Source organism: Diospyros lotus, chromosome 5, assembly GCF_014633365.1.
Source record: "Diospyros lotus cultivar Yz01 chromosome 5, ASM1463336v1, whole genome shotgun sequence".
In the NCBI taxonomy this organism is placed as follows: Eukaryota; Viridiplantae; Streptophyta; class Magnoliopsida; order Ericales; family Ebenaceae; genus Diospyros; species Diospyros lotus.
In genome coordinates, this window is record NC_068342.1 from 39616049 (window position 1) to 39632492 (window position 16444).

At 33.2% G+C, this 16444-nt stretch overlaps 1 protein-coding gene across 1 annotated transcript; it reads left to right on the forward strand.

The window, feature by feature from the left end:
• The first annotated feature begins 8268 nt into the window (after positions 1 to 8268).
• Positions 8269 to 15336, forward strand: LOC127801536 (probable prolyl 4-hydroxylase 9). The gene is made up of 9 exons (XM_052336760.1): positions 8269 to 8657; positions 8764 to 8897; positions 8996 to 9106; positions 9524 to 9681; positions 11463 to 11565; positions 13160 to 13255; positions 14062 to 14127; positions 14212 to 14331; positions 14950 to 15336. The coding sequence occupies exons 2-9, from the start codon at positions 8778 to 8780 to the stop codon at positions 15034 to 15036; spliced, it is 861 nt and encodes a 286-aa protein (XP_052192720.1). The 5' UTR covers positions 8269 to 8657; positions 8764 to 8777; the 3' UTR covers positions 15037 to 15336.
• The last annotated feature ends 1108 nt before the right edge of the window (positions 15337 to 16444 follow it).

The window sequence follows — 16444 nt, forward strand, 5'->3', positions numbered from 1 at the left end:
AGACATTCGTTAAGATGTATTTAATGTATTTTATTTTTAATATTTAAACATTTTTATTGGTTAATAATAAATATATTATATTTTGAAATATTTATCAAGTAATAAAAATGTTTGGATGTTGAAAACTAAGGTGGTGTTCTCTTTGTGTTTCAATTTTGAGTTTTGATTTTTGAATTTATTTTGAGTTTTGTGTTTTGAGTGTCTGTTTTGAGATTTTTGAAAATGCGTTCTTTTTGTTATTCTGAAAAAATGTTTCTTAAAATAAAAAATTAGAAAACGCATTTACTTTGAAATTTTGAGAAAATTTATTTTAGAATATTTTATTTAATAAATTTGATTCCAAGTTATAAATATTTATTAATAAATTATAAATTTAATTCAAAAAATTTAAAATATAACATAATAATCTAACCATATATAATATATTAAAATTATAAATTATATTTAAAATTATGATCTAACCATAACTGATAGTCTGTTTTGAAATTATAAATTATTTTTTACCTTAATTTTGAGATTTAAATTACTCATAACATAAATATTAAAAATAATAATAAATCATAAAATAACAAAATGTTGATTTATTCAAAATTTTAAAAATATAATTAAAAAGAAAAATTTAAATAAAGAACTGAGAGTGGAGAAAGGGCGATGGCGGACGAAGAAATGGCTAAAGAAAGAAGGAAGAAATGGAAGGGCAGGAGGTGATGGCGGATCTAGGCATGGTGGGCGGCGGCAATGGCGGCGTGTAAGGCGGATCTGGAAGAGGAACAGTGCAGGCGAACGACGAGGCACAACAGATCTGGAAGGGATAATGGCGTAGGCGAACGACTTGCAACGGCGGCGTAGGCGGCGGTGGCAGGCGCTGCAATGGGCAATAAGGAAGAGATGGAGTCCGGAAGGGAAGAGGCGGTGACGGAGAAGATGGTTAGGGCAGCCGCAGTGTTTTGGCCGAGGCTTGAGAGAGAGAGTGTGAGAGAATGAGATGGGGTAATCGCAGTGCTGGGGGGTGGGGGCGACCGTTTTCCGTGTTTTTGTGTTTTTTGTGTGTTTTCACTGAATATACCCAAAACAACAAATGTTGTTTTGGGTTTCCTTTACAATTTTTTTCCTTGTTTTTGAAAATGCGTTTTTTAAAATAATAAAGAGAATACGTTTTCAATATTTTGAAAAACTAAAAACTCAAAATGGGTTGAAAACAGCAAAGAGAACAAGCCCTAAGTGTATTAAATACAACTCAAGGAATGTCTTGGAACAAAGGTTGAGTAATGGTTAAATATCAATAAATGCACATTATTTTTAGACAAAAGTGCATTTATTATATCTTATTTTTAATATCCTAACAATTCTATTAGTTGATGATAAATGTATTATGTTTTGAACTATTTAACCAACCAACAAATTATTTAAATATTTAAAAGATATTATAAATATATTTTAAATAAAATAAGGTATATTTAGAATAATAATTAGGTTATATTATATTAATATAGTTATATAATATATCAATGCAAAAGTGATAAAAGAAAAGGGCAAAATCTATATTTTTGTTTATGTACTTTCACATTTTTTTTTGTGGCAATCAAAATTTTTTGTTTTTTTTATTATACCCATGAACTTGATTTTTGAATCAATTCAATCTATTTACATTGACATTTTTTTATTGTGGTAATATGAATTTTTCATTATTTCGATTACACCCCTAAATTTAGAATTTCAAGTCAATTTAACTCTTGTACATTTATATATAAAAAAAGAAAATAAAATGAGATGACAAAATATACATCACATTTTGTTCATATCAAAATACACATGTTAAATTGTTTTAAAAATATAAATTTAAGAATATAATCAAAATAATAAACAATTCAAATTGTCATATGAAAAGAAATCAAAACAAAGATCTTAAATTAATTTAAAAATATAAATTTAAGAATATAATTAAAATAATAAAAAATTAAATACTTACGTTAAAAAAAGCCACATCTTTTGCTCTCCACAACCACCTTCTACAATTTCATAATTATTTTTCAAAAATATATTTGTATGCAACCATCCCATTTGCATCGCCTATCATCTTTGGCCATCATCGCACCCGACCATCATTATAGGCGATCGCGAGGAACATGACCGCCTATCATCGCACCTGTCAGCAGCCGCGATGAAGGAGGTCGCCCATCATCGCACTCACTGGCGATCGCCCCTCATCGCAAAGGTCCAACCGGTGACCGCATCCCCCATCACTGCAAAGCTCTCATCGACGATCGTATCACTTATCATCGTTGATGGCCATGAGAAATGTGACGACCATCATCACACTTGAACCCTAGGGTTCGGGGGCATTCAAACGCAACCAAACCGTGAGGAACGATGATAGGAGAGAGAGAGAGAGAAGTGGGTGCGATGATTGGTGGGATATGGGAGTTGATGGCGGCCGTAGACGATAATGAGTGGTTGTAAGTAAAGGTAAAAATGACTTTTTTCCTTTGGTGTTTTCCAATATAGGTGTAGAGAGCAAAAATGGTAGTTACATATAGAATTAAAAAAAAAAAAAGAAGTAAAAATACATGTGCAAAGATATAGGAGTCGCCTAGTCGATTCTAGAGAGAAAAATTTGCAAAAATAAGACTTTTGTCGACAGAATAATGAAATATATAACACTTTTTTGTTGTTGTTGCAAAACTAGGACTTTTGAAATAAACAAGGACAAAAATACCCTTGTCTCTTTCTTCCTCATCAATTCATCATTCTATTCAATTTTTAATCCTTATTCCTTCACCCCACCACCATTCATCACCGCATACGATGGAAGACGTCATTAGAGTCAATTTCTCTCAGAGACACAGAAAACTATGAGACCCAAATAGTTTCCATCGCTACTGGATCTTTGGTCCAAAACACGAACCTTTAATAAAGTGGGGATACTCGTTGTTCTTAATGTTGAGCCAATTTACTCATATTAATTAAGTTTTGATGATTAACAAAAATATTTTTATGATATAAATGTATTTTTTTCTTATATAAAAAAAATATTTTGAATTAAAAGTGAGTACAAAGAGTAAATTTATTTTGAATTAAAGGTTGTCTTTAGACATGTTTCCTACTTTTGATCATTTATGTCTCAAAAGTTTATGTTTGAATTTTCATTTATTGATAAATGTTTTTATTACTTATGCAAAAAGTATCTTTATTTTGAATTAAATGAAAATTACTTTTAGACACGTTTTCTCTTTCTCATACAAAAAGTAAATTTATTTTGAATTAAGGAGAATTGGTTTTAGACATGTTTTCTCTTACTCATGTAAAAAGTAAATTTATTTTAAATTAAAGTATATTACTTTTATACATGTTTTCTTATTTTAATCATTTATGTCTTAAAAGGTTATATTTGAATTTTCAAATCTTGATTTCTTATGCAAAAAGTAAATTTATTTTGAATTAAGGGTGAGACATGTTTTCTTATTATTTGATAAAGTCTAAACATTTTTTGAATTTTAAATTTCATATTAATCATTTATTTAGTAGCTAAAATGCTTATAAACACCCTTCAAACTTATTTTTTTAGTATCTATTGCACATATTGTACATTCAAAACTCTAAAAAACTCTCAAGTTGATTTTCAAGCATTCCAAGTCTCTCAAAGATTCATTGTTCATCCATCGAAGAGCCACAAGGCAAAAGGAGAAAAGTTATTCAAGTCTTCTACGACAAATCCAAACTTCTCCATTTGAGTTTACAAATTTATTTAAATATTATTGTCTTATATAATTTGTTCTTAATTACTTATTTATGTCCAAGTGTGGACAAATTATTTATAAACATTTAAATTATTATTGAGTATTGTATAGGTTTCCTAGATCCGTTAAAACTAGGTGAATCTAGTTTCCAATGTAAGTTAGGAAGAAAACCTTTGTGCAGTAGTTACCTAGAACTTATTGTAATTTATGTGTGTATCTAGTTTCCAATGTGAGCTAGTATGGAAATCTTGATGATTTTGATTTAGTGGAATGCCAAGGGTGGTTAGACCTTGGGAGAGTGGACTAGATGTATGTGAAGACACCGAACCACTATAAATTGTCTTGTACCTCATTGTATTTATTTTTGTTATATCTTGTGGCTTACATTTATTATTAATTTTAAATATAATTTTTTATATTTATCAAATATATTTTTTTTAATAAAATCATTATTCAAGAATATTTATTAAAATTAAGAAAAATTTTAATCACTCAATTCATCCCCTTCTTGAGTGGTCATACCCTAAGGGACCATCAGTTAATATATTTGGTCCATACATAACACTTAAAGTAGAGTGTCCCATAAAAGTGAAGAACAAATTATAGAAAATTAATGTTACTTGGTATATTTCATCCACTTTGTAATAGAAATCATTTCATGTTTCTGTGCAATTTTTGTTATTATTGATATTGTCGACGTTTAGAATTAGCCGATCGTGATTCATAGGTCCGCAATGAGTAAATAAGCCCAAATTTAAGGAGGATGAACGGAATAGAATGAACGCATGAGATTTTTATGTGGTTCGGCTAGAATGATGTCTACTCCACGATTGTTCTCTGGATATTCCGGCAGAGTAACAGTATGTTATTATGGTCATTTTCTCTCTACAATGGTGTTTCTGACCCTTATTTATAATGATGGGTGTTTACAATTACATATAATACAAAAGTGAAAGAATGACATCATGGGGACAAGATGTTTTTATCAATTCCATAAAATCAGGAGTGGGGCTTCGTGTTACCAGGGATCCGATTTGCATCAGATAAAGTAGATGGGTCACTGCCTCCGGTTATTCAACAGCAATGTTGTTATGCGAGCTGACTGGTGATTAGTGGTTAATTTTATAAAAATTTTGTTATAATTATATCCTTCTTTTGATCTTAAAAATAGTTTAAATTAGATATTAATATATATTTTATGGTTATATGCAAGTTTAAATTGAAAAATGAATGAAATGAAATTTTAAAGTAAAATTTAATAATAATAATAATAATATATAAAATTATATATAATACATATACATCATTATATGCATTCATGTAATATATATAATATAATATAATATATATATGTACCATGTGTAATACATATATATAATATATAATTTATTAATAATATTAAATTATTTTTATTTTTTTTTTTAGGCATGAAGAATTAAAGCCCATGAAGACTTAAAGTCCATGAAGAATTCAAGTCCATGAAGAAATCAAACCCATGGAGAAATCAAGCCCATGAAGAATTCAAGTCCATGAAGAAATCAAGCACATGAAAAATTAAAGTCCATGAAGAATTTAAGCCCATGAAGAATTAAGGCCCAATTTGAGCAACCCATGGAAAATATTATTTGGAGAAGGCCCAAGGATTATTTTTAATCCTAATGAAGATTAAAAATCAATTTATAGAAATCTATTTTTATTTTTTATGTGAGAGCTTTATTAGGTGTGTTTTTTAGCTAAAATCCACTTAACTATTAGGTGGATATTATAGCTAAAATCCATTTAACTTTATGAATGCTTTATTAGGTATGTATTTTAGCTAAAATCCATTTAATATTAGGTGTGTATTATAGCTAAAATCCATTTAACTTTAAGTGTGTGAGTGCCCATTAGATATAATTATGTCTAGTTGAATAATTGAAATTGTGTGGTTTGTATTGCATCTTGTGGCCTATAAATAGATCACTTGATTGCATTTGTAAGTGTGATTATTATTCTTGAATCAAAGTTTAGTTGTTTCCTTATAATTCTCTCTTTGAGAATTGTTCTTGTTCTTTCCCCTTTTCTTTAGTATTCTCTCTTGTGATCTTACTTCATTCCTTTCTTCTTTTAAATTCTTATGTCATTTATTATTACTTTATTATTCACCGCCTAAATGGCCGGTTAATTTGTGCCTTTAAATTTCTGCAATTTTCATTCTTGTCATTTAATTGTTCACCGCCTAAATGGACGGTTAGTTTCTTGCCTTTAAATTCTTGCAATTTTAATTCTTGTATTTTAATTATCTACCGCCTAAATGGCCGGTTAGTTTCTTCTATTTTAATTCCTGTCATTTAAATTCTGTTATTTAAATTATGTCATTTAAATTGTTGTCAATTAATTTAATAGAGATGAGTAGCTAAATCTAATCTTGGGTTAAGGCAAGGACAGTGTCTAACGTCAATGATTCCCAAAGAAAGCTACGCTTTAAATGAGTAACATTGGTTTAAACTTCAATGTGAGTGTGTTTTGATTATTGAAAAATCACTAGGTTTGGATTGGAGCGTAAGCCTAACTTAGAGCTTTCATGTCACGCATGAGAGTTACTAGAACTGGAAACGCTATCATACCCAAACCCGGATGATTAATTTAGTTGTTTTGTGTATTAATTGTAATTGAATTTATGGTAGTTTCTTAAATTAGAATCCCGCATATCATGTATGGGGATTGCTTAAACTAGAGCTATCATTATCTTTAATTGCATTTAATAACAAATCCTCATATCTGAAATTAAATTAATGTTGCTAATCTTTTATGCTAATATTTGGGAATCAACGGGTTGGCACTGAAATTGTCTTAACTCAAGTACTTTCCAATTTCATATTCTCACGTTTAGTATTTATTTCAACTTCTGTCTTGCTTTATTTTCTAGTATTTGTTATCTAAAAAAATCATGTTATCAATCCATCTAAATGCGTGTGCGTGTGTGTGACATTCTTTTTTTTCTTTTGCCATAAATAAATCTCTCAGTGGACGACCTGGACTTATCCAGAAAGTATAAATTTAAATTTGAACTACAACTGCACTCGTACACTGACGAGTATAAACCTCTCGCCTAAATAAATAAATAAAATATAAAATTTTTATTGTGTTTTGTTTTGTGTTTTAATTGCAGGGTGAGAGTGCAGTCAACTGGTTAGGCTAGCGAGCTTGAAGCATTACTGGGAGCTCGTTGAGTATATCGTTGAGAGTTCGTTGGAAGCGTTGTTGGGAGCTCGCTTAGTTTCGCGATCTGAGTTCGGATTTCAGCGATGTATGAGCTTGCCTGACGAGCTCAACTGAGCCTACTGGGTTCTAGGCGATTGGGCCGGCCTTTTGGACTAAGTCTAGCCTATAAGAAGTGGTGTGAAAAATATCTATAACACAGAAGCTGTGGCGGTGGTGCTGTAGCACCTGTTCTCAATCCAACATTGGTTGCCCAATGGGCAACCAGTGAGCTTATAAGTGGGGTAGGGCTCTTGTCATTTGGAGGGCCATCACTGATTTGTAGCTGTAGGCTGATGCTAATGCTTTGCATTAACATTTGGCGCCGTCTGTGGGAAACCCTAGGCCTTAAGCCTTGGCCGAACCACGCTTGTCACTCCTAAGATGGTCTTCGCCCAAGAACGCCACCACACTTAGGGGGAGGCTGTGGTGGTGGTGTTGTAGCACCGGTTCTTAATCCCACATCAATTACCCAATAGGCAACCACTGAGCTTATAAGTGCAGTGGGGTTCTTGTCATTTGGAGGACGAGCGCTGATCTGTGGCTGTAGGTTGATACTGATGCTTTGCATCAACAGATATATATTTAATCAATAGATATATTTGAATTGATATCTTTGCGCTAATATTTTTGAACATATATATTTGTATCGATATCTTTGAATTGATATCTATCAATAACTAATATCTACAACAAATATCTAGAATCAAAATCTAAAACTTATATATTTGGACAACATTTGTACTTGTTTGATGAAAAACTTGTAGAAAGTAAAAAAATAAAAAAATATAATAAAATAATAGTTTAGGTGGAGAAAGCAAGACGCACAGTCGTTATATATGACGGATTTTAGAAATATTCTCAGCAAGGAGAAAAAAATGCCATTGAAAAAAATAAAAGAGAGCTAATTAAAAAATAGGGGATTTTTTAAAAATTTAATACTAACAGTCATATTTTTTCAAATTTCCCTAGATGAAGAGAGAGAAAGAAATACTGAGTGAGAGAAATTGACCGCGAGTACGAATAAGACAAGTTACTATATCTAATATAATGGGGGCATTTTTGTTTAATAAAAATTTAAAAATCTTAATTTTGTAAAAATTTTCAAAGTCTTGTTTGTGCAAAGTTTAGTACCGAAAGTGTTATTTTTGCAAATTTCTCTTCTAGAGACAAGTCCATGTTCCGACACAATCCTGATAAGATAGCCATAACATGATTATGCTGTCGATCCTCGTGCAGCAATCACTTTCAAGATTCTCCCAAGAAATGTTAAAAAGTATCAAATGCGTGCCCGTTTGAGGTGGCATTTTCAGATTTTCCTTCTCATGAGGGGTTATGATTTGATGCCCGAACCCGAAGCTGAACTGTGTAATCAAGAAAAAGTTCTGCAAGAATGGAGTATTTGATTTCCATTGCCAGTCTGCCATTTGATTGTGCTTTACATAAAGTATGTGAAACGACAAAACTTGGAGTTACAGTAATGACGCATTCAAAATGGCGACAACAACAGTACGAAGCAGAGGCCAGAGGGGTTCCGCTGGCATCTTTATCTGTTTTCAACGTCAAGCACAAAAAACTCCCGCCATTACCGCGTTTTGTCGAGTCTTGAACCGGCAAATGTAGACCAGAGATGGACTGATGGACGAGCAAATCACAGAAGAGCTAGAGAGAGGAAGAACAGTTTAGTGGTTCTGAACTCTCTTTCTGTAACTGATATAAAAACCAAACAAAAACGAAAACTGATCGAGAGAATCAGGAAACTAAGCCCTTTTACATTGTTGATCAGGTCCGAATAGAACAATGAAATCCAGAGGGAAGCGTGTCTGGGGCCTCAAGTCCAAGCTAGGGTTTCCGGCCGTCCTCCTCCTCTGCTCCCTCTTCTTCCTCGCCGGGTTCTTTGTATCCCCTCTCTTCTTTCAGGTCTGCATGTGTATACGCGCGCGCGCGCGCGCACACATATGTATATTTCAATTTGTACGTGTTTAAATATTGCATGTGTGTTGAATTGTTCTTTTCAGGATGTGCCGATTGTTCGATCGGGCCCGAGATTGCTTGAATCAGTGGAGAACGAGGATTCGTTACCGCATGGAGAAACTGGGGAGTCTGGGGTTGCTGCTATTCCCTTCCAGGTGCTCTGCTTGGCGCTGTCTTCCTGTCCCGTTTCAATCCAGTTTGTGTTTACCTAATTCATATCTATTTTACTGTATGAGGTTTGGATATAGTGGCCATGCGGTTTATCGATTTTGATGATTTAGGAACTCGAATATTTTTGGTTCAAAATATAGTCAAATATGTGGTTACTTTGGATTGAATGCTTGCTTGAGGCCTAAAATTTCAGTTCAGTTTTCTTGATTTTGATCAGCGAACACAGCGTTAAGAAACAGTGCACCACTCAAGAAGAGTACTGACTACTGATCTTGATTGAAAATAAATTTGTCAATATCTGCAGCTGTGTTATTGGCCATAATGAACTTCTTTGTTCTTGTTTTTGTTGTGTTGGAATTGGATGAGATCATACAGTCGAACCTTTGCACTATTGAGCGCAGGTGTTAAGCTGGAAACCACGAGCACTCTTTTTTCCCAATTTTGCAACAGTAGAGCAGTGCCAAAGCATAATAGAAATGGCAAAGTCAAGGCTTAAACCATCAACGCTGGCTTTGCGGAAGGGAGAGACTGACGAGAGCACAAAGGGAATAAGAACAAGGTATCTTTTATTTGCATTCTAAGATTCTTGCTCTTCTCATTCGTTTTAGGTTCTTAATTGAAAGTGTGCCACTATTTGAAGATTTTTGGTTGATTACCTGTTCAATAGGTTATGGTACCTGCAAGAAGCAATGCAGTTAATTGCATTTGGTCCTGGCTCTTAAAACTTGCATTGAGTCAGTCTTATGTCTTCTGTTCCACTCTGTAATGAATCCATATTGGAAAGCAAGTCTATTGACAGTTTTTGTCTTTACATTTAAGCATGAATGTTATATTTTTGTACGTTTCGGAGCATAGCAATTTAAAGTCCATGTGATTGTGTATATTTATTGTTATCATTATTGTTTTCAGCCCTCACTAATTTATCCCTGCCTAAGCTTCCTAGTTATGGGGATTGGCTATCTATGTGTGTTGGAACGTAATCTTGTTGACTTCTCACATGGAAAATGCAACTTTTATGCTTTCTTAACAAGTCCATGTTCTTCCAGATTGTATTGCCATCATTTTCATGTTTGCCATCACCTGCTTGTGTACTCATCTTAAATCACCTGTTATCAATGTTGACAGATTTTTACTGTGTTTTAATCAACATCAGGGTTTTCTGTTATCTTACGAAAAAGTTGCTAATTTTTTCTGTTTTCTGCAAAATAAATCATAAAATTTGCAAAGTCCATATCTGGGACCATGACATGTAGCCATTGCCTTAAAGCAAGGTTGCTGTAGGGTCAGTTATGTCTTCTCCTTAATGCAGGCAGGTAAGATACAACTACATAATATTGAAGAAACTTAAAATATTTTTATGGTTTAGTATTTAGGTGGTTATCACGTATGGCTTTAGAGGTTCATTACAATATCTTGCACCTTCTGAACTAGGTCAGATATATATTACTAATGAAATTGAAGCCACCATGCTACAAGATTCATTTCAAAACCTTCTTCTGTTGTGATTTTTGCATAAATTCAAGAAAGTTTCTGCTTCAAGTCTTCTGTAAAGATATTTCATTTCATGAAATGCAGCAAGTAATGTAATTTATGCTTCTTCTTATTAAATTATTCATCTTGAAATCTATGATGCCAAGTTCGCTATGGTTTGAGTTGCAAATTGATAGCATTTGATCGATCTATTTATCAGCTTATTGCACCCAATACGCTTTTAAGTTCAAAAATAGACTACAATTTGGCAAGGAAATCTTGAGTAGAAATTTTTGAGTCACAGAAGTAATATGGTGATACTATAATGGCATCAGAAGACTGGTTTCAGTTTTTAAAGATAATTTTGTGCCATCAGAAGAAAAATTAAAAAATCTGATTATTCTAATATTATGATGGAACACGCATTTTGTGCTACAAACATCCTGTGTGAATGAAAAATCAACAAATATATCAAGCATGCCTTGTTCTCTTTTCCATCTTCACCTTTGGAATGAACCACTTGCTTCTTTTCTTTTCGTTTTTTTGTTTATTTGTGGAAAGACATTGTAATCTAAGTCTCCCTTCGGCTCTGATCTCACCTGTTAGATGACATCCTTTTTGGAGTTGTATCAAGTTTATTGACAACTTTTAGCTGGCATTTAGATTGATGGTATCATTTGTTTACATTTTACAGATTCTATAATTAAATATCTGGAGGTTAGTTTTTGAGCAGTAATATGGTTTTCTTGCACGCATCTAGTAGTTTCTATATCCAGCAGAATGTGTCTTTTACTTGTGAGTACTTTTGAGAAATAACCATTGGTGACTGATGAGTTGATTATTCTTAGCTCATAATTTGCTTGGCAACAGTTCTGGCACATTTATTAGTGCATCAGAGGACAGGACTGGAATTTTGGAAGTTGTTGAGCAGAAACTTGCAAGAGCGACAATGTTCCCTCGTAGATATGGGGAAGTATGATTCTGGTTGGCAACTTATTGTTTAACTACTTTTCTAATTTCAATAGAATTCGTACTTTTTTGTTGTAATGTCTTGGCTTTACTTTTCTAATTTCAATAGAATTCGTACTTTTTTGTTGTAATGTCTTGGCTTCACCTCCTTCAGTTTGTATTAGCTTCTCCTTGTAGGTTTTTTTCTAAATGGTCTGGATCTAGGAAGTATGGACCCCAATTTGGAACTGGTAATAATTGGATTGTGACTATCTTATTCAAACCTGATATGAAACAATCAGGAATCCAACCCATATGCCAACCCAAAATGATAAACATGTATTTTTTTTTTTTTTTTTTGAATTTTGTTATTTTAACTCATTAAAATATTTCTATCTTTAATTAACATTTTTCCTCTCTAAGTTCATAAAATAGAACCTAAATAAGATTAAAGAATACATTATACCCTAAGCAGAGATAAATAACGCTAACCCATATAAATACTATTGTAAACCTATATGTTTGAGTTATTTTATTTTATTTTATTTTAACTCATTTAAAAATTTTCAATCTTCGATTCTTTTTCTCTTTGAGTTCAAATCGAAATTAAACAAAATGAAAAACCAAATTATTTGCTAAGCAGCAAAGTTATACATTTAAAGGGCACCCTTTACATTTCACTAGTTTTGTTTTGGGTTCTAATTGATCAATGCACTTTCCTAATATTATTCATTGAAAAACAAAAGAACAATGTTGATTTCTGTTTGAAAAATAAAAAAACAGAGAACAAAACAGCTTTTTTGTGCTTTGTTTGGGGAGCTTTTATTTGTCCATTCTCTTTTCTTGTTGCCTTTTCTTTTCTATTTATCTTTCTTCCTAACATTTGAACATAACAAACTAAAATATAAAGTAAAAGAAATAGGATTGTCACATTCGCTCAACAACAACAATTCCAAGCCTTAATCCCCCTTGGTGAAGTCAGCCACTTGAATTCTAGACCTCCACATGTCTTCATGCATTGCCATATCCTCAAAATTACAAAAAATCAAATTGAGCCTACTGATCAAATTTGTTGAACTTGGATTGGATTAACCAGATCTAAGGAACAACTTGATCTTTTGACTTCAGATGCATTGAATATGTGGATTGGGTCTGAACAATGGATCCAGATTGGATTCGTGTCAGACACGATCCGTTTACAAGTCTGGTAGCAGGTTGAGTATTGGGGCCTTAGAAAGGGAAATAAGTAAACTTGCATTGGAGAAAAAGCTGCAAAAAGAAGAAACTTCCATTTTTATGCATGTCTGCATGGATGAATAATTCCATCTGGTAAACTTGCAGTGGTGGCTAAGACACAATTTAGATTCAGAATCTTTTAGATATTTTCTTTACCAGTCCTTTCCTCTTTTTCATGTTCATGTTTAGCTTATCATATGTTTCAACTTCTAACTTGCTTGAATAAATTTTATGTATTTTCCTTTACTAGGACAAGACTATACTTAAACCAAATGCATGCCCAAGTTTTGTTTCCCTGCATTAGAAATTTGAAATAGTTAATTTTCCATTACAGGTCCATTCTGAGATAGTGTGAGTAATGACAGAATGTCACCATATTGCAGGCATTCAATATTTTACGCTATGAGATTGGACAGAGATATGTTTCTCATTTTGATGCATTTGACCCAGTTGAGTATGGCCCACAACAGAGCCAAAGGGTACAATACTATCTGACCATCTTCATTATTGGCCAAGTAGGAAGCTAAGATTAATTTCCTTTAAACTTCTTGTTATTAGAGTGATTGAATATGGAAATTCTGCGCCTATGGCTGTTCTCTTTAACCATGATGTCCTGCATTCTATGCAACAGCCACAGCTTCTGCTGCTATCAGAAGAAACATGAGATGTTTTAATGTAAATCGCTCCAATTGCTCATTAATAGCAGTCGTCTGGCACCCATGATAAATTGGATGTGAAGATTTAATCTCCAGATCTCATATACATAAGACTTTTTTGCAAAAGATGAGAAGAGTAATTATTCAGACATGGGCTCTTTTTGATATTTTTGCTAAAGTCATTTATAATCTGCATGGCTTACAGAAGATATGGTAATGATTGGTGAGAGAGAATCCATGAAGCTGACCCCACCTAGCGGGAAATAAGTCTTGCTGTTTTAGTTTTTGTTGTTCTCCTTATGATCTTCAACTCATGAGGACATACTATTAAAGGCCTGTCAGATGTTGGTCTGTATAAGATATCCCTTGTGCTAATTTTCTTGTGGGCAGTGGTCTGTATTAAACCTTTCACAGTCCCAGAGTCATTGGATGATGTGTGATGAAATACTTGTGAGTGCAGCTTGCTTGCTTGTTATTGTGCAGATTATGAAGTCCATATTATTAGTGTATTGTCAGATGTTGGTCTATATCAGATAGGTGTCTTGCTAAATTTGTTGTGGATGCTGGTTTATACTAAACGTATCACTGCCTACGTATTACCATATGATGTTTGATTAGCTGTCATGCAGGTTGCTTCCTTCTTGTTGTATTTATCTGATGTGGAAGAAGGTGGAGAGACCATGTTCCCTTTTGAGGTAAGATCAGAGGATTTTTCACTTTTTTTCATTATTGGTTTCACCTGCCGGATAGCACAACCATTGGACTCTTCCGATCTTCAGAATGGCTCGAACACGGGAAAGGAATATGACTATGAAAAGTGCACTGGTTTGAAAGTGAAACCACAACGAGGAGCCGGGCTTCTGTTTTATTCATTGTTTCCAAATGGTACAATTGACAAGGTAGGTATATGTTTGGTTTCTGATATATCTAATTGGAACTCTACACATTTGTTATTTTTCCCGTTCTAGTAACTGGGAAATTAAAGTTATAACCACCGTGCCTCCCAAAAAATGGAATTGGTCTTTTGATTCATAGCTTGTAGTTTACACATTTCTGAGCTTGATGCTTCCTCAAAAGAATGCCTTGAAAATAAATCTAGAGGCTTGATTTCCAAAACACTGAGCTACATTAAATTCCTTGCTATTCATGTGATATTGCCAAGTTGGTACCGCAATGGGGAATGACAAGGTGAGCAAGTGAACGGCCTTCAGTTTCCCCTCAATTTCCAAATATCTCATCCTCAAATCCTCTTTGCTAAATCACCCGATAAAAATGTTTGTGTTTAAGGTGTTATTTCATTGCCAATATTAGCTAAATAATTATTAAGAATTTCGAATCTCCGTGCTGATACTAGCAGCAAAGCTTGGAATTATGCTCTACCATTCATGCTTGGAACTGTTGCTTTCTATGGGAAACTTTATTTGTTTTCACCCCAGCTTTAGGAGCATCTCGCTGGTTTTCTTTGCATTGTTGAACATCCATGCCCTCATCTCCCAGATTGTTTACTGTTCTTGCAGGCGTCTCTGCATGGAAGCTGTCCAGTTATTAAAGGGGAGAAATGGGTGGCCACAAAATGGATTAGAGATCAGGAGCAAGATGACTAATTTCTCCATCCTTTCCACATAGATAAGAGGAACAAGAACAAGAACAAGCTCTGGTCCAAATGGCGTGTCTTTTGGTCCTTAGTTCTTGCTTGTTTGCAACTTAAGAGGCTCGAGATTCAGAGTTTTAATCCCATAATTAAGTCTGTCATTATTTATAGAAACTCTTTTGAAGAGAGTTCAAATGGGACCTTGCAGATGCCATGGTTTCCTAAATTAAAGAGTGATTCCATTGGGAAATTCATGTGACTTGTAAATTACAGGATTTTATGCATTTAATTTGCATTTTTAAGTTTTGTGCCATTTTTAAGGACCATAATAATTAGAATTTATATCCCTAATAAGAGTTCATGTGACATAGAGATGTTTATTATATAAATATAAAAAATGTGAAAGTATTAATATATTATTAATAAGATTTTTTTAAAAAAATAAATGAAATAGGTATATGTTTTTAATAAAATGATAACTTTAAGGTCTTTTAACATGAAAAAATTAAATCTTTTTGCATTTTTATGATTTTATTCAAAATTTTTAATTTTGACAATAAAAATCCGATTGATTTGAAAAATTAGGTATAATTTTATCTCGTGATTAAAATTGAAATTAATTAAAGAAGTTTGTGGCTTTACTTAGATGGCAGTGTCAATTTGAGTAGGCTTCACGTTCTTTGTTGTTAAAAAAATAAAAAATAAAAATTAAATTAATTGGGTTAAGATCCATCTTCTCCTCCTTCTTCGGTTTGCTTTGCCTTTCCCTTCTTTCTCCAGTGTTGGTTGCCCTCCTTTTTCTACATCCTTCATTATCATGGTCGTGACCTTGCATCTTTCTCATGGTTGATGGTCGGTCAGTATCACCATGGTGGCGACCTTGCATTTTTTCCATAGTTGATAATTGATTGATCAAAGTGCACAATGACCATCGACGACGGTGGTTAACTCCTCATGGGTCGTGGCTTGTCGTCATGAATGCACCATAGCTGTGATTGTGACGATAGGTTATCATGACTACCTCTATCTCGACAATTCACTGTGACTGTAACCAAAACTAATGTCTGCCATGGCAAATGATTCGCATCTAGCCTTCGGTGTTAGCTTGCCATGGTTGTCTTCTTGTCGCCATGGTTTCTAATCTTCTTCCAAATTCATGGCCCTTTGTCTTCTCAGTTAGCCATTTTGTTTTGATTTGATTTTTTTATTTTTTTTTGAACAACAGTTAATATGGGATTCACTTATTTTGCTAAATAGCGTGTCACCTGACCAAAGTCACATGTCTCTCTAATCAATTTTGACCGTGGGATAAAATTGGACTCAATTTTTTAAATTGAGTTCTAATTGTTAAAATTGAAAATTTTAAATAAAATCATAAAAACGTAAAAATGTTTAATTTTTTCATGCTAAAAGGCCTAACT

Excerpts from the sequence above, each read along its gene's own strand:
- LOC127801536 (XM_052336760.1), top strand. The coding sequence starts at position 8,778 with ATGAAATCCAGAGGGAAGCGTGTCTGGGGCCTCAAGTCCAAGCTAGGG. Across the intron at positions 8,898-8,995 it reads TATCCCCTCTCTTCTTTCAG|GATGTGCCGATTGTTCGATC; the intron begins GTCTGCATGTGT and ends TGTTCTTTTCAG. Across the intron at positions 13,256-14,061 it reads GCCCACAACAGAGCCAAAGG|GTTGCTTCCTTCTTGTTGTA; the intron begins GTACAATACTAT and ends GCTGTCATGCAG.